The sequence below is a fragment of the Bos javanicus genome, chromosome 2 (assembly GCF_032452875.1).
Source record: "Bos javanicus breed banteng chromosome 2, ARS-OSU_banteng_1.0, whole genome shotgun sequence".
In the NCBI taxonomy this organism is placed as follows: Eukaryota; Metazoa; Chordata; class Mammalia; order Artiodactyla; family Bovidae; genus Bos; species Bos javanicus.
In genome coordinates this window covers 117,947,206-117,965,776 of record NC_083869.1, presented here as the reverse complement: position 1 = coordinate 117,965,776, position 18,571 = coordinate 117,947,206, and the positions used below count along the sequence as shown (strand labels likewise).

General features: G+C 40.4%; 1 protein-coding gene across 26 annotated transcripts in view; it reads left to right on the top strand.

Annotated features, from left to right (window-relative positions):
* Positions 1-18,571, top strand: part of TRIP12 (thyroid hormone receptor interactor 12) — a 156,871-nt gene that overhangs the window by 128,340 nt on the left and 9,960 nt on the right. For 19 of the 26 annotated variants that reach the window (XM_061387190.1, XM_061387179.1, XM_061387165.1 and 16 more), the window contains 11 exons: positions 344-516; positions 983-1,056; positions 1,139-1,338; positions 1,969-2,096; positions 3,319-3,470; positions 4,153-4,295; positions 5,638-5,794; positions 9,827-9,925; positions 15,251-15,365; positions 15,657-15,811; positions 16,844-17,008. In XM_061387190.1, the coding sequence (XP_061243174.1) occupies positions 344-516; positions 983-1,056; positions 1,139-1,338; positions 1,969-2,096; positions 3,319-3,470; positions 4,153-4,295; positions 5,638-5,794; positions 9,827-9,925; positions 15,251-15,365; positions 15,657-15,811; positions 16,844-17,008 (1,561 nt within the window). The remainder of the gene's footprint in view (positions 1-343; positions 517-982; positions 1,057-1,138; positions 1,339-1,968; positions 2,097-3,318; positions 3,471-4,152; positions 4,296-5,637; positions 5,795-9,826; positions 9,926-15,250; positions 15,366-15,656; positions 15,812-16,843; positions 17,009-18,571) is intronic. The other 7 variants (XM_061387348.1, XM_061387324.1, XM_061387314.1 and 4 more) reach the window with 1 other exon arrangement.

The window sequence follows — 18,571 nt, the reverse complement described above, 5'->3', positions numbered from 1 at the left end:
TTAGTAGGTAATGGCAAAATATTGCAGAAATGAGCACGCTCAAATGGTTCAGGAATTTTTATCCTGAGGAAATAATTCATTCTCAGTGGTGAGGTATTTCTGCTCACATAGGTTCATGGTGGGACAGAGGTGAAATGTTGATTGAATGTTCTCATATGCATGTGTGCACATCCTGTTTTATGATAAGTCTTTTCCAGTAACTTGGAATTGCTGGCTGTACTATTTACATAGTTACTTTGTGCCCCAGGAAGATGCAGAGTTTGTATTATCATGCTTTTATTTTAATTAATGTATGCTGATTTTGAAAATAATAGAATAACTTTTTTTCACAAATTATCTTGAGCTTCTCTCTCAACAGAGGATCACAGGCTTTAAAATTTTTCAACACACATCAGTTAAAATGCCAGTTACAAAGACATCCAGACTGTGCAAATGTGAAGCAGTGGAAGGGTGGACCTGTCAAGATTGACCCCCTGGCTTTGGTGCAGGCTATTGAGAGATACCTTGTAGTTAGAGGTACTTTCTATATATGTATATTGTGTGTTTATGTGTACATTTGGGATGAAATTAACATTAAGGGATATATAAATTATCTCCCTGTTCATTGCTGTGTTTGTCAAAACCTAGCATCAGGAACTTGTGTGCTCATTACTTACTTTATATGTAGTATATAGAAATGTTAAATTTTTTTAGGGGTTGACTGCTTGCTTGGATGACTGGGTGGGTGATGGCTTAATTTATGCTGGTGTAATAGAAATGACATTTTGTAATGTAATAGATGTGACATTTTGTACCTGACAGTTTCCTTAGATCTTTCTGCTTTGTAGATCAAAGGGTAATATATATGTTTTTTCAGGAATGATTAGATCAAAATGTAATATACATATTTTTCTAGGAGTATGTTAGTTTAACAAGCGTATATATAGGTTTTTCTTTGCCACCCAAAATTGCCAGAAATTTAACAGACTTCTTGGGTCCTTAGGGTATGGAAGAGTAAGAGAAGATGACGAAGACAGTGACGACGATGGTTCTGATGAGGAAATAGACGAATCTCTGGTAGGGTGCTATTCCCACCCTGTTTTAATGTGTAAAGTTCGAGGCCGATAGCTTAAAAGGATTTTGTTTTTGCTCTGTTTAGGCTGCTCAGTTCTTAAATTCCGGAAATGTGAGACACAGGCTACAGTTTTACATCGGAGAGCATTTGCTACCGTATAACATGACTGTGTATCAGGCAGTACGGCAGTTCAGTATACAGGCTGAAGATGAACGGGAGTCCACGGATGACGAGAGCAATCCTCTAGGAAGAGCTGGTATTTGGACGAAAACTCATACGATATGGCAAGTCTGAAAATGTCTTTGGTTTTTCATCAGCAGTGTTCGTGTGTTTTGGAATTCCTATTACTGGCTGGCTTGCATAACGAGAGAATGGACTCTGAATTCTGTAGTTTGTTATTGAAAGCCACTTTCAGCGTTCCATCTTGTGTGTGTGTGTGTGTGTGTGTGTGTGTGTGTGTGTGTGTTAGCTTCCTCATTAAATCTACATGAAAATGTGTTTGGGCAATAAATAATCATAACTTGTCTCTACTTTTCTAGTAGCTTCAATTCTTTAAATAAGTCAGAAAAGAACATAAGATGATGTTCCTGTAGGTAGTAGGAAGTTTGACACCTTTTATGCCTTAGAGGCATTTGGGTGCAGTTTCCTACGTTGCTGATGAATGTCTGCATACTTACTGAAAGAGAGTGATTCTTCCCAGAACCAGCCCTTGGAGTTGGCCTCTCCTAGGATGGTAGTCTCGGGGGGTCTTTGCAGTCCCGCTGACATTTCTCCAAATCCCCAACTAGGGAGAGAGTGGCTAGATCTCAGAGAGTTGTTCTGGTAACTGTGGTATCTGTGGCTTGCACTTTGGCCTTGAAGAATAACTTGCAGTTTTAAAATCTACTTTTGGTTTTCACACTCTATTACTTTAGGTACAAACCTGTGCGAGAGGACGAAGAAAGTAATAAAGATTGTGTTGGTGGTAAAAGAGGAAGAGCCCAGACAGCTCCAACAAAAACTTCCCCTAGAAATGCAAAAAAGCATGATGAGCTGTGGAATGGTGAGTGATGCCGACGGGGCAGTGGATTGCCACTGCTGTGGGGCAGTAGACTTCCTGCCCTCAAGGTTTTAACAGTGTTTTATATCTAGTAGTAAAAGCTTTATGTATAATTTATAAAGATGTAAATTACTACAAACACTTGGTTGCTTTAAATTGAACCGTGTGAAACCTTATTTTCAGAGAATATTGGGAAAAACTTTTTCATGAAATCAAAAGCAAATTTCATTAGTAGAACATATTCACTAAAGAAGAGACTGGTCATTGGCAGGGTGTCCCTTAGCTTTTATTGTTACTCGTTATAATAGTATGATCTAACAGTTATAAAAGCAATAGAAAGTTTTGCCAGGATATAAAATGACTACCGAAAGTAGTTGACACTTCCCAGTTGACTTACCTTTCTTTGTAGTATTTCCTTCCAGTCTGATTTTGCTCATTTCCCACCCTTTTTTAATATGATGGTAACCATGCCTTACTGATAGGCTGCTTTCCTGGGGGACCACTCCCTATCAGGGGTTTCCAGTCACTGGTGATGTTGAAATTTCCCGGGTCTACAGAAATAAGTGATCATAGCAATTTAGTTTTTCATAGAACTAAGTTTTTTTTCAACATAAGATGGTCTTTATTTTGAGATATTTGTCTCTGTGTTTTCAATATTAAAAAATTGCCCTTTTATGCAGTGATCATGTTGTACTTTTTAATTTCTTTGCTTGGTAAAAGTAAATGATAACAGCTCAGTCTTTTTTTTAAATTGCTATTTGTGAGATCTAACAGCAAAGGAATCTCAGCTCCTACTTGAAACTGTCACATTCTGTCATGTCCTTAAAACTTGCTAGTGTTTGTTTTATATGGTCATTTTAAACTGGATATTAAAAAATCCAGGAAATATCTATAACTGTGAATGTAAATATTTTGTCTTTACTCTTCTATGGCCATTTTCTTGTTAACTGTTTTTCTAGTGTAAAGAGGAAATACAAAGGAGTCAGTTTTTCTCTATAGTGTATTTGTATGGGAGGAAAAGTGAAATTTTCCTAAGCCTGGATGATTTATCTATAAGATAAGGAGAAAGAAATGTTTAAGCTATCAGTACTTACTAATAAGATACTGAGCGTTAAACCTTAATCACTTGTGGTCACTGTTTTAGGCACAAAGAGATGATGCTGGCTGCATTAGCTATAACTTTCTAACTTTGATCAGCACTTAACTTTGAACTTTTGCCCTCTAGATGGAGTGTGCCCATCCGTATCAAATCCTTTAGAAGTTTACCTCATACCCACAGCACCCGAAAATATAACTTTTGAAGACCCGTCATTAGATGTAATTCTTCTTTTAAGAGTTTTACACGCCGTCAGTAGATACTGGTATTACTTGTATGATGTGAGTAATGCTGCCTACTTTTGAAGTTTTCCTGTTGTATTGTCATAACATGTTATCTCATAGTTTCTGTCTAGTGGTTGATCAATTTCCTGTTGTACTAGAAAGAAAAACAGTGATTCAGCCAAATATCGGGAATCCCAGCCCAGTGACTTGCAGTGTACTTGTCAGCGGAGCTTCTCCCTCCCTGCCCCCACCCCATGTTCTTGGATTAGTTCTCTTGGCAGACTCATAAATTATTCTCTAGCTATAATTTGTGAAATCAAGCAACAAAGTAAAAATTGAACATTAATTTATTGTAATTAAATCTTTAGGTACGTTTAGCTTAAAGTCCATTTATTCAAGATGTATATGAGGTCAGGCAAAAGTTGAATGCTGTCTTCAATACATAAAAATAATGGAGGGAAGAATGAAGGGGAGTTGGCCTTGCTTGAAACATCAGCTAGTGTGTCCATGGCTGAGCTAGTGCCAGCGGCCTGTGGGGTTTGGGATGTTTCAGCTATGCATTGTAAAAATTGTTGTTTGGGTTGGGACATACCAACGGGAAGCTGTATGTTAGAAGCCAGCAGGGGATATCTAAGCACTCTGTGTACGTATTTGGGGATAAAGGAGACGAACAGAAACATAATCCTCATGTTTTACTACATAATAGACTTTCTTTCTTTCTTTCTTTCTTTTTTTACAGAATGCAATGTGCAAGGAGATTATCCCAACTAGTGAATTTATTAACAGTAAGTTGACAGCAAAAGCAAATAGGCAGCTTCAAGATCCTTTGGTAATCATGACAGGAAACATCCCTACATGGCTCACTGAACTAGGAAAAACCTGGTAAGACAATCACTTCTGTCCTGGTGGGCTTGAGAGTGTTACCATTTGTGTCGGTAACACAACATAATTTGTTACAAAAGCATAGTCGTTAGTTGAGCATAATGATGTCACTTTAGTGGCCAGACAGGGTGAACTGGGGCCAGTCCTGGGTCTACTTGATAGTGTCTTTATATGTGAAATAGGAAAGAAAAAAAGGATATTTGACCAAAGAGATTCGACTGTTGTCCATCATAAAATTGGAAACCAAAGGTGGAGTTGGTTGATTTGCCAAGCCTCTTTGGGTCCAGACCTACATTCTCAGAGACAATAGGACTACACTGGTGAATGCAGTAACCATAGCCAAATGTGGCTGTATTTACATTTAGATGAATTAAAATGAAAAAAAATTGAGTTTTCTAGTCACATTCTTCACATCCTTGCCTGAATTTCCATATTGGACAGGATGGATACTGAATGTTTAAGTGAAGTCACTCAGTCGTGTCCAACTCTTTGCGATTCCATGGACTGTAGTCTACCAGGCTTCTCTGTCCATGGGATTTTCCAGGCAAGAATACTGAAGTGGGTTGCCATTTCCTTCTCCAGGGGATCTTCCTGACCCAGGGATCAAACCCAGGTCTCCTGAATTGCAGGCAGTCACTTTACCCTCTGAGCCACCAGGGAAGCCCTAAGAAATGCTCTTGGCAGCTCTGTGTCAAGATCTTCCAAAATCGTGTATCAGGAGGTAGCAAGGCCTATGTTACTGCAGCATTCATTTTTTTAAAAACCACCAGCTGCCTTTTGGCAGTTTTGAGTGACTTGACAAATGCCAAAACTAAGAGGAAAATCATAAGTTTAGTAAAACCATTATTTGTGTGTATATGGTGAAATGGGGTGGGCTGGTAAAGTGATGATTATATTTTAAAATTTAACCTTCCCTAATCATGAAATGTCAACCCACTCCAGTATGCTTGCCTGGAAAATCCCATGGATGGAGGAGCCTGGTAGGCTACAGTCCATGGGGTCGCAAAGAGTCAGACACGACTGAGCAGCTGAGCAAATCATGTTATACATATTTACTAAGAGATTGTTGGGTAGATTTAAGATGATCTTGGATGGACTTGATCTTAGTGGTTGAATTTCAGATTTCATAGTGAATTGCTGCTTAATGTATTATTACTAAATCACTTAGAAAGTTCATGCAAGAATTATGAAGATTATTCAAAATTAGTTTGAGTAGACCATTTTTATTGATTACATTGTAATTATTAATCTGTATCATATCAAAAGTTGTTTCTAAGATAGGATTTTTAAGTGGGTTCTGATTCTAATTCTGTTAATAAATTTATATCACATCTTTTTACAGCCCATTTTTCTTCCCTTTTGATACCCGGCAAATGCTTTTCTATGTAACTGCATTTGATCGGGACCGAGCAATGCAAAGATTACTTGATACCAACCCAGAGATCAACCAGTCTGATTCTCAAGATAGCAGAGTTGCACCTAGATTGGACAGAAAAAAAGTAAGTTTCTCCCATAAGTATTTAAAGTTAAGTCATACTGAGCTTTTAAAATAGTGGGAAAACTACACATGTGATGCATCTAATTCTCCCTGTTGGTTTACAGACGAGTTCAGTCGTTCAGTCATGTTCAACTATTTGTGACACTATGGACTACAGCATGCCAGGCCTCCCTGTCATGTCACCAGTTCCCAGAGCTTACTCAAACTCATGTCCATTGAGTCAGTGATGCCATCCAACCATCTCATCCTCTGTTGTCCCCTTCCCCTCCTGCCTTCAATCTTTCCCAGCATCAGGGTCTTTTCCAGTGAGTCAGTTCTTCGCTTAAGGTGGCCAAAGTATTGGAGTTTCAGCTTTATCGTCAGTCCTTCCAATGAATATTCATGACTGATTTCCTTTAGGATGGACTGGTTGGATCTCCTTGCAGTCCACAGGACTCTCAAGAGTCTTCTTTAACACCACAGTTCAAAAGCATCAAGTCTTCAGTACTCAGCTTTCTGTATAGCTCTCACATGACTACTGGAAAAACCATAGCTTTGACTAGTCACACCTTTGTTGGCAAAGTAATGTCTCTCTCTGCTTTTTAATATGCTGTCTAGGTTGGTCATAACTTTTCTTTCAAGGAGCAAGTGTCTTGTAATTTCATAGCTGCAGTTACCACCTGCAGTGATTTTGGAGCCCCCCAAAATAGTTTGTCACTGTTTCCATATCTGTTTGCCATGAAGTGATGGGACCGGATGCCATCATCTTAGTCCTGTGAATGTTGAGCTTTAAGCCAGCTATTTCACTCTCCTCTTTCACTTTCATCAAGAGGCTCTTTCTGCCATAAGGGTGGTATCATCTGCATATCTGAGGTTATTGATATTTCTCCCAGAAGTCTTGATTCCAGCTTGTGCTTCATCCAGCCCAGCATGTCTCATGATGTACTCTGCCTACAGTTTAATAAGCAGTGTAACAATATACAGCTTTGATGTACTCTTTTCTTGATTTGGAAGCAGTCTGTTGTTCCATGTCCAGTTCTAACTGTTGCTTCTTGACCGGCATACAGATTTCTCAGGAGGCACGTCAGGTGGTTGGGTCTTCCCATCGCTTGAAGCATTTTCTACAGTTTGTTGTGATCCACACAGTCCAAGGCTTTGGCGTAGTCAATAAAGCAGAAGTAGATGTTTTTCTGGAACTCTCTTGTTTTGTCAGTGATCCAACAGATGTTGTCAATTTGATCTCTGGTTCCTCTGCCTTTTATAAATCCAGCTTGAACATCTGGAAGTTCATGGTTCACGTACTGCTGAAGCCTGTTGGAGAATTTTGAGCATTACTTTGCTAGCATGTGAGACGAGTGCAACTGTGCAGTAGTTTGAACATTCTTTGGCATTGCCTTTCTTTGGGATTGGAATGAAAACTGACTTTTTCCAGTCCCATGGCCACTGCTGAGTTTTCCAGATTTGCTGGCATATTGAGTGCAGCACTTTCACATCATCGTCTTTTAGGATTTGAAATAGCTCAACTGGAATTCCATTGCCTCCACTAGCTTTGTTTGTAGTGATGCTTCCTAAGGCCCACTTGACTTCGTATTCCAGGATGTCTGGCTCTAGGTGACTGATCACACCATTGTGGTTATCTGGATCATGAAGATCTTTTTTACATAGTTCTTCTGTGTATTCTTGCCACCTCTTCTTAATATCTTCTGTTTCTGTTAGGTCCATACCATTTCTGTCCTTTATTGTGCCCATCTTTGCATGAACTGTTCCCTTGGTATCTCTAATTTTCTTGAAGAGATTTCAAGTCTTTCCCATTCTATTGTTTTCCTCTATTTTTTTGCATTGATCACTGAGGAAGGCTTTCTTATCTCTCCCTGCTATTCTTTGGAACTCTCCATTCAAATGGGTATGTCTTTCCTTTTCTCCTTTGCCTTTTACCTCTTTTTTTTTCTCAGCTATTTGTAAGGCCTCCTCAGACAGCCATTTTGCCTTTTTGGCATTTTGTTTGCTTGTGGATGATCTTGATCGCTGCCTCCTATACAACGCCATGAACCTCTGACCATAGTTCTTTAGGCACTCTGTCTATCAGATCTAATCCCTTGAATCTATTTGTCACGTCCGCTGTATAATCGTAAGGGATTTGATTTAGGTCATACCTGAATAGTCTAGTGGTTTTCCCTACCTTCTTCAATTTAAGTCTAAATTTGGTAATAAGGAGTTCATGATCTTAGCCACAGTCAGTTCCCAGTCTTGTTTTTGCTGACTGTATAGAGCTTCTCTGTCTTTGGCTGCAAAGAATGTAGTCAGTCTGATTTCCATATTGACCATCTGGTGATGTACATATGTAGAGTCTTCTATGTTGCTGGAAGAGGGTGTTTGTTATGACCAGTGTGTTCTCTTGGGAAAACACTGTTAGCCTTTTCCCTGCTTCGTACTCCAGGTATCTCTTGACTTCCTACTTTTGCATTCCAGTCCCCTATAATGAAAAGGACATCTTTTTTGGGTGTTAGTTCTAGAAGGTCTTGTAGATCTTCATAGAACCATTCAACTTCAGCTTCTTCGGCATTACTGGTTGAGGCATAGACTTGGATTACTGTGATATTGAATGGTGTGCCTTGGAAACGAACAGAGATCATTCTCTTGTTTTTGAGATTACATCCAAGTACTGCATTTCGGACTCTTTTGTTGACCATGATGGCTACTCCATTTCTTCTAAGGGATTCTTGCCCACAGTCATAGATGTAATGGTCTTCTGAGTTAAATTTAGTCATTCCAGTCCATTTTAGTTTGCCAGTTCCAAAATGTTGATGTTCACTCTTGACATATCCTGTTTGACCACTTCCAGTTTGCCTTGATTCATAGATCTAACATGGAGCTTGATTCATGGACCTACCTTAGTCATAGTCTTTGGTTTTCTTCTTATCCAAATGTGTTCTCCATATTTTCCTGTCAATGTCTTAGAATCTCTTGAGATTCTTCTTTACTCCAGTAAGAGTCCTCTCCCATCCTCAGTTTCTATAATGATTTTTATGATTGTTTTTCTCTTTTAGTCTCCAAACAGAAAAACATCATCTGTGTTCTTTAATTGAGACTTTCTTTTCTTTCTAAATTATGAACTCTGTCTCCCTTTTATAACTGATGCCTTTATGCTGTAGGTAGAATTAATCAAATCCACATCATTCCCTTGGTGAATCAGTTCAATCAGAAGAGATACATCACATCCCTGATGTGTTCATGTGTCTAAGCCAGTCAGCCCTTGTGTTGCTGACTTCATTTTTTTGTGCTTCTAATCCTGGCCTCACATTGATAGCTCTAAACCACATAGCCCTGGGCTGTTTCCATCCAAGACCTGTCCTGCACTTCCCACACTGCACTGCCTTTTCCTCAGGACTTGTGTGTTCATCTGTTTCTTTCTTGCTGAGGAGTCTTATTCAAGTCTGTCTTTGTAATAAAAATGTCTGTCTCCACAATGGCTCCATGAAAGCCATTAGTGATGGCCTTAAAGAGGGGGGATTGGGAGGAATGAGAAGTGAAACAGAAAAACATTTTTTAGATCCTGTCTTTGTTCGTATCATTTATCATTCTGAAACACAAAGCAGTGGTAGAATTTGGGAGTCTGTCAGTACCTTTCTTGGCGCCATGAATCCTCAGTAGATGTTTGCAGTAGTGCTTGTAGGATCTCTGCAGGTCAGAGCCAGGCGGTCTGCTGCTCAGCTATCACCTGCATGTTACTTCTCCATCATCAGCAAATGTACCCAGCGAGACTTTGTGGAGCCACAGCTCTGAATTCCATTGATGTTTGAGAAGGTTACAGAGATCCTTCCTTTACCATCTTGAATTTTCTGAATATCCCATGTGCTCAAGATAGTAATTACACTCAGCATTTCTTCACGATAGCAGGATGTTGTTTATGTTTGTAGCACTGCAGCTGTATCTTAAACATTTTGAGGTGTGCTTTTTTAAGAAATAATTTTTAACAATTGATTCCTTCCCCCCCCACCGAGAGAAATGCCATGTGTTTATTAAAATCTCCTCACATTTGTACTTGCTTTTGCAGCGTACTGTGAACAGAGAGGAGCTGCTGAAACAAGCGGAGTCTGTGATGCAGGATCTTGGCAGCTCACGGGCCATGTTAGAAATCCAGTATGAAAATGAGGTGAGCTTAGGAGGCTGTTGACTTGTGCTTGTGACAAGATGGCACTGGAGTTTCTTGGTCCTGTGAAGTTCTAAAAGATGATTGGGAAATTTATCTCAGAACCTGAGATTTAGTCTGTTTTCCCTTCAGTGATTTGTTCCAAGTTCTCCATTTTTTGAGGTTACATCGTATAATGAAAGACTGGGGTTTTTTCCCCTGGCAGAAAAGCAAGTGTTTGTTTAGGTTGATAAAGTGAAAGATTTTAAATATAACTTTCAAAATCTTCCAACTACTGTTTACTGAGCTACAACTCATATAAATTCACTCTTTTATCATTAAGTTACACAGTTCTGAAAATTGATAGATGTATGCGGTCTATAACCACTACCACATCAAGATAAAGCAGCCTTTATTCACCTTGACTTTGTTTCCTGTGACCTTGATAAACTTATTGGTTCTAGAAATTTCTAAATTGATCATTTGGGAGGATTGTAGATACAGGGCTTGGGCAACTTCTCTATAAAGAGCAAGAAAATAAATATTTCAGACTTGTGGGCCCTTGGATCTTCATCAGAACACCTCAGCTCTGCCTTGGTAGCGTGAACATGGCCCTGCACAATGCAGACATGAAACAAGCGTGGCCTTGTGTCAGTGAAACTTTATTTGTGGTCACTGAAATTTGAAGTCATGTAATTTTTACACATGATGAGAGATTGTTCAAGAATTTTTATTATTGTAAACTCGTTCTTAGTTTACAGACTGTACAAAGCAGGCAGTAGGTGTGAGCTGTAGTTAACTGATCCATGTTGGAGACCGTCATGTCATCAATGAAAAAAGACAACTTTTCTTTCTAATCTTTGTCTTTTGTTTCTTTTGAGATGTTTTTAAACAGCCAGGCCAGTGCACCAGAGGCTCACTGATTTTGACAGAAATAATCAGATTTTGACAGAAATAATGATTTTCTGTCTACTTTGACCCAGAAGTATTGAGTCTCCTGAGGATGCTTTCCTTTCTCTTTCCCTTAATTTTTTTTTCTTTAGGACAAAACTTAAGTCTTTAGATTTCTAAAACTCATGAACATAACATATAATGTTCCATTATACTGATTGCTAGCCGACTCAGTCACTCAGTCGTGTCCAACTCTCTGCAACCCCACAAACTGTAATCTGCCAGGCTGAAGAGATACAGTACTTATGTGTTTACAAACCCAGATTTCTTATTTATAAAACTGTAAGATCTTTGCCCTAGTCAGCTTGGTCTGCTTGGTTATTTAAACATGCCTTGTCTATGTTTTTTAACTCCATATTTTCCTCTCACCAGGCATGAGTGTCCTTTCTCTCTCATCCTTAATGCCTCTCTTCAGGTTGCATCTTACATGAGTCCTAAACAGGTTCAGAATAGCATCACACTGATTATTCCAGGGGACAGGATTGAATTACTGATAGAGAAATCATAATTTTATGATTTTCATTAATGAGTCTCACCTGATGATTCTGGAAGCAAAGAGTCCGTGAGCTGGCTTCGTTGGGAAAGAGGAGTTGGGAGAGGTGCTGGCTTCATATGTGCCCAGGGCCTCAGGTTATAAGTCATATTCAACCGTTTAAGTCAGCTGGTGGCTGTTAGGAAGTCTTTCTCACTAGCTCTAGAAGAAACTTGATCTAAAATGTCAGAACGAAATGGGCTCCATTATCAAATAGAGATGACTGGTAAGCCAGGGAGGAACTAAGCCAGTCTCTGGGCTCAGCAAACCACCCAAGCCCAGGATTTGAAGCTACAGGTGACCCAGCCGCCCCAACAGTGAAAGGTTAGGAGCCTAGACTGGCAAGTCTGGTGCTGCCACTTACTGACTATATGAAGTTGGGCAAGTTATGTAAACTCCCCAGTGATAACCCAGCAAAGGGCACAATAAATGTACCTACCCCATTATGTTGTTAAAATGATTAAATGAGCTAAAATATAAAAAGCACATTATCTGTCACATGGTATTAATATATGTTAGTATATAAGCTGGAGAAGGCAATGGCACCCCACTCCAGTACTCTTGCCTGGAAAATCCCATGGACGGAGGAGCCTGGTGGGCTGCAGTCTATGGGGTCGCTAAGAGTCGGACACGACTGAGCGACTTCACTTTCACTTTTCACTTTCATGCACTGGAGAAGGAAATGGCAACCCACTCCAGTGTTCTTGCCTGGAGAATCCCAGGGATGGGGGAGCCTGGTGGGCTGCCGTCTATGGGGTCGCACAGAGTCTGACACGACTGAAGTGACTTAGCAGCAGTATATAAGCTTTAATTTTGGAAAGAAAAAGACTTTGAAAATTTCAAATAAGAGAGTTGTCAAACTGTTTTTGTTTTTCAGTGTTTGTTTTTAGACCTTTATGTTTTTCCTGCCTGTTGGAGAGGAAGACATTTTCCTCTACCCTTCTAGATTCTTCTGGTTGGTCTACAAAATTGGCATGGGACAGATTACAGGAAAAAATGAAACAGACTCTTAACTCATCAAAATGGTCAAAGTTCTCATCTTAAATACCACCTTTAGCCCAAAGACAAAAGAGGATGTGGGGGTAGTGGTTTCAGACTTCAAAGGAGAGGAAGGCAATTCACATGGAGCAGATGTTTCGTAAATAAATATTTGCTGGGCCAGGCAGCGACAATGGGACCCAAGAGTGGACTCTGCTCTCAAAGCTCTGTCCCCCGCCGCCCCACCCCCCAAACTGTCCCTGGCCGTCTCTGGCCTGTATTCTTTGCAGATGCCACTGGTGATAGCTCTATTCTGGGGACAGGCCCTTTGTCTAATTCTTCTAGGCAGTTAGCGAGTGAGTCAAAGTTTCTTCTCCGTCTTTTGGGCCTTGATTGTTCTCCGCTGTAAGTGATCCACATGCCAAAGAAACATTTTGAGATTGGCAAGTTTTGTACCTCCACATTCCTTTAAAAACTGATTATGCAAAACCAGAATATCTGCTTTTTTTTTTTTTTTTTAAAGAAGCGGCTGGGTAGGATGAAAATCCCTGAAAAGGTTCGGTTGGTCTGGAGGGTTGTTGGTCACCCAGTGGAGGGTGACTTGTCAGAGCAGCTGTGCCCTGGTCCTTCCTCTCTCGCAGAGACTTGCTAGAATGAAGGTGGATGCAGTGATTCCCGTGTCATTTAATATTTTAAGTTGAGTCTGTTTTCCTGTTAGAAATAAAAATATTGGGATGAAGAAAATAGGCTGCTTTGATCTATGATTTCTGTTTAGCCTGGGGTAATTATGCTGAAAGGAGATAGGGATAATTGCTTTAAAGCACCATCTGGTGGACGCCAGGTGTTAATGCAGTTTTTTTCTTTGCTGCCTTTTCCCACCTTTCTCCAGAGCTGACAAAAGAGACAAAGTCCTTACTGTCACAGAGCTTTTAGTTTGGGAAGGCCAATACACACTCACTCACTCATGTGCACATATATATGTTAGGATGTGTGCTGAAGAAAACTAAAGCAAAATAAGAGCATGATGGGGGCGGGGGTAGGATGGTGTAAGTTGACACTTGAGCAACAGCCAGTACTGTTACTTCCCTGGTGGCTTAGAGGTATGAAGAATTCACATGCAGTGCAGGAGATAAGGGTTTGATCCCTGCTTTGGCAAGATTCCCTGGAGAAGGAAATGGCAACCCACTCCAATAGTCTTGTCTGGAAAATCCCATGGACAGAAGAACCTTGTGGGCTACAATCCTTGGGGTCAGAAGAGTCAGACACAAGTTAGAAACTAAACCACCACAAGCATTACTATCTAGGGGAAAGACTATCTCTTAGCAAAAGAAAAGTGAAGCAAAAAGCCCTGAGGCAGAATTCTTGTCCTGCTGAAGGATGACGCTAGCTAGAAGGTGTCAAGGGGTCACACAGGACGTGCAGGCCGAGCTCAGAATCTGAGCTTCTGCATGAATGAGATATGGGGAGCCTTTGGAGGGCATGGAGGAATGACGTGAACTTGGGCTGTATGAGGATCACTCTCGAGCTGTTCGAGTAGGATGTGAGGTGTAGAGACACAAGAGACCACTTAGCAGGCTCCAGCACTGGGCTAGATGAGAGATCCTTTGGTTACCAGTTTAGCACAGATTTTGAAGATGGGGTTTCCAGTGTTTAATGGAGGGTTGTTACATGGGATGCAAGAAGGGAAAGAGCCATGGATGACTCCAAGGCTTTGGTTGCAACAGGAGGTAAATGCTGATAGCAGTTAAAACTATGTACTGACTGATGTGAGCTGGGGCAGGAAGCATTGCCAGGTCCAAGCAGGTAGCTGTTTAGAAAGTTACACTTACTCAGTGGACTAGATCTAAGCTAGTGGGGGTGCCTTTAAAAAAGTAACCATGTTAATGGTACGATAATGCCCATTATTTACTAGTAATCAGTAAGTGACATAGAACCTTCCTAACAGGACTGTGGTTAGAATAAGCTTATAAACAGAATAAGCTTATAAATTATGGTATTAACTTGTCATTAGTTGCATATCTGATTTATGGTGTGAGCACATAGGACATGAAAGTTAATGATGACTGCCAGGATCATGTGTCTCATGGAGCAGGGATTTTTACTCAGTGCTCCCCCTTTGGAGCTTGTTTAAAAATATCAGTGCCCAGGCTGTAAATCAGACCTCCCAAATCAGACTCTCCAAGGCATGCCACTCCCATGTATGTATCCCGGCTCTTGGGAGACTCCAGGGCACCCCGGATCTGAAGCAGCACCAACACACTCTGAGTTAGCCCTGTGGGTGCTGATGTGGGTTTAGACCTTCATGTTTTTATGTGTATTTTATTCAGCAACCTCTGTTAAATGGCTAATATGTTCCCAGGCACTATAAAGGATACAAGGTGAACTAAAGTTAACCCAGGTGAGGTACACCATTAGCATAGAGTGAAATCATGGCAGTGTAAGGTGATGAGTCCTTTTGCAGCCAGAATGTAAGTTCTGAAAAAGGAGCAGAGTAACTGGAAAGCTACAGAGGCTTCTGCTGCAGAGTGGACATGGAAACTGTTCTTGGACCAGGGGAACAGTTCACAAAGAGAGAAGGGAAGGGGATCCCTTCAAGACACTGCCATCTATCCCTGAGGCCAGGGCATGAGGCTACAAGACTAATCTTGTCAGTGTACGAACTTAAACCATACAATTTAAATGTTGGGGCCGCAAGGAGTGGGAAGTGATAAAGGGCTCTCCATCTAGGTGACCAGGACTGAGGGAAGACAACAGTTTGGGGAGTAGGCTTGAATATATCCTGATAAACAATTGCTATTAGTATCGACTTTGCCAAAAGGTCAGCAGGTTAAAAAAGGGGACAGCACAGATTGTAAACTTTCCCTTGTCCTGCTTTTTTTCCTCTGTAGGTTGGCACAGGTCTTGGGCCTACACTGGAGTTTTATGCACTTGTATCTCAGGAACTGCAGAGAGCTGACTTGGGTCTCTGGAGAGGGGAAGAAGTAACTCTTAGCAATCCAAAAGGTAAATAACTCATTTGTGAGTGTGTCGGTTTGTCATTATCAGGGAAAGGGCCCATAACAATTCATTATATATGTTTAGCTTACAGTGGCGGGCCAGGACCTCTGACATTTTTTTTCACCTTTGTTTTCTCATTTATCCAACAAGAGAGGCCCTTCCATCTCCAGAGGACTTCATTCTGTGATCTACTGACTGATCCTGAGAATACTGAATTTCTTAAATGTTCTTAATTACCGGGTTTTGCCTTATTTTGTGAAATGACACCCAAAGTTTGATGATTTACTCGTTTTATAGGAAGCCAAGAAGGGACCAAGTATATTCAAAACCTCCAAGGCCTGTTTGCACTTCCCTTTGGTAGGACAGCTAAGCCAGCTCATATCGCAAAGGTTAAAATGAAGTTTCGCTTCTTAGGAAAACTAATGGCCAAGGCTATCATGGATTTCAGATTGGTAAGTTTAGAGTTGTTTTTCTTCAGTTCTGTTATACTTCTGTTCTATACCAGTCCCTTAATCCCCTACACTTAATGCTGTATTTTAAGAGAGTGCTTTCACAAATGTTAATGTGCACATGAATTGCTTGGAGAATTTCTTTGAAAATCCAGTTTTGGTTCAGCAGCTCATGGGTCAGGCCTAGGTTTCCACATTTCCTTACCAGCATCCAGGTGATACCCAGATGCCAGTCTGTGGACCACTTCTGTGGTAGCAGAGGTTCAGAGAATCAAGGGTGGCTTGATCTCTGGGGGATCCTGGTTGAAAAAAATGAGCTGTTAATTATTTTTGAAGTTTCATTTTAATTACAACTAATTGTTTCTTTTAAAATTCTTGTTTCTGAATGTGCGGTAATACAGGCTAAAGTAGAATTATGTTCACTTGGTCCAAAATAGAGTAAGCTGCCTCTCTTGGTGTTGAGGTCCTTATGGAGAATATACGTCCATCGTTGAACGCTTCCTTTTTAGGGTCAGTGTTTAAATAGAAATCTTTAGTATTCAGTTTTTTTTTTTCACTGTCAGGGCCCCAGATTGAGTTTAAATGGGGACAGTTTTATGTAATAAGAGAAACAGTTTTTAAATTTGTCGTCTTCACCCCCGCCCCCCGGGGATTACTTCACCTTTTAAAATGACTTCTTGGAGTGTCATTTAAAGAATGGAGGCGCTGCTGCTGCTGCTAAGTTGCTTCAGTCGTGTCCGACTCTGTGCGACCCCATAGACGGCAGCCCACCAGGCTCCCCGTCCCTGGGATTCTCCAGGCAAGAATACTGGAGTGGGTTGCCATTTCCTTCTCCAATGCATGAAAGTGAAAAGTCAAAGTGAAGTTGCTCAGTCGTGTCCAACTCTTAGAGACCTCATGGAGTGCAGCCTACCAGGCTTCTCCATCCATGGGATTTTCCAGGCAAGAGTACTGGAGTGGGGTGCCATCGCCTTCTCCCATGGAGGCACTGTTAGAAGCTTAATGTGACTACAGCATTTGCATCTTCTCTTTTAGGTGGACCTTCCCCTGGGCTTACCTTTTTATAAATGGATGCTCCGGCAAGAAACTTCGCTGACGTCACACGATTTGTTTGACATTGACCCAGTTGTAGCCAGGTCAGTGTATCACCTCGAAGACATAGTCAGACAGAAGAAAAGACTTGAACAAGATAAATCCCAGGTAGGCTTAGAAGATGGGGTCTGTGTTAAGTGATTTCTGTTTGACCTGGTTATTATTTTATATTGGAAGAGTTTAATTGTTATTATAACAGCTGAAACATGATTTTACAGTGGGTAAGATGGCCTGTAATAACACCAGATGATGAGTAAGCAACTTGACCAGCAAATAAAATACACCCTAACTAAAACCATAGGGCTTGTTTATTACATTTTAGGTGGACATTATGTATCCGGGCCCAGGGCTTCCCTGGTGGCTCAGAGGGTAAAGTGTCTGCCTACAATGCGGGAGACCCAGGTTTGATTCCTGGGTCGGGAAGATCCCCTGGAGAAGGAAATAGCAACCCACTCCAGTACTCTTGCCTGGAAAATCCCATGGACTGAGAAGCCTGGTAGGCTACAGTCCATGGGGTCTCAAAGAGTCGTACATGACTGAGCGACTTCACTGTGTATCCAGGCAGATACTCTGTCATATTGAATTCTTTCAGTAAGCATTTAAATCAATAAAGCTATTCTCAGGACAGCAGATTGATTTTCTGAAAAGATGGCTTAATTTAGGAACAACCCATTTGTTTCTAGAGAAATCTCAGGAAGGTATTTTTAAAGGTCATGGTGGTGTTACTATTTCTGTTGAGATTTCTCTGTTAGATCTCATGAATAATCTTGATCTTTATATCATTAATGTATATTCTTCATATATTAACAAAATTAAATAATTTGATTCAGTCTGAGAGTAGGGTTCTGTATCTGACATCGGAAGAAGACAAAATTTTATTTTTTGAGAAGCAGCATAGAGTCAGATGTCTTTATATTGGGGCAAGTAACATGGACCAGTGATAAATCAACTCATATATTTTGTAAACTGCATAAAATAAAAATAAAGAATTAAGATTCTATAGCTAGGTAAAACATTATGTTTCAGGAGCTTATTGGAGATGGGGCTTTTAGAGTACCTTTTTGTCAAGAAAGAAGATGATTTGTAAGAATTTTCTCTCCCATATTTATTGATAATTATTAATGGTAATTTTTGAATAAACATTTATTAAGAGAAATTCGTTTTTAAAGAAGCCAGATCCATCTTTTCTATATAAAATCTGTTGTTTTAGGATTTTTAGCACCAGTTAGGCTTATGCTTACCAACTTTGTAAAATTTAAACTACTATAATCTTACTCAAGATCATCTCTTGGGTAAATAATGCAGTACCACCACAAACCACCCCTCCTCAAACCTCTCCGCCCACCAGTAAAGTACAATTCATGACCCTCTTCCAAGAGCCTTACATGTATTAATTCATTTAATCCCCTGTGAAATACACATGTGTTTGTTATCCCTACTTTACACATTTACACACTTACACATGATAAACCCAAGGCAGATGGTTTGAGTTGCCTACCCAAGGTCACTTAGCTGAAATACCTGAGAGCTGGACTTCAAACCCAGGCTCTCTGCTCTGGAGGCCATGGTCTTAGAGCTTTTACAAGCTCTCTTATGTATCCTTGTCTCCTGTGTAGTCTGCTTCATTCTCTTCCTCAGATCTTTTGAGATTTGTTCTTCTAATGTTTATTA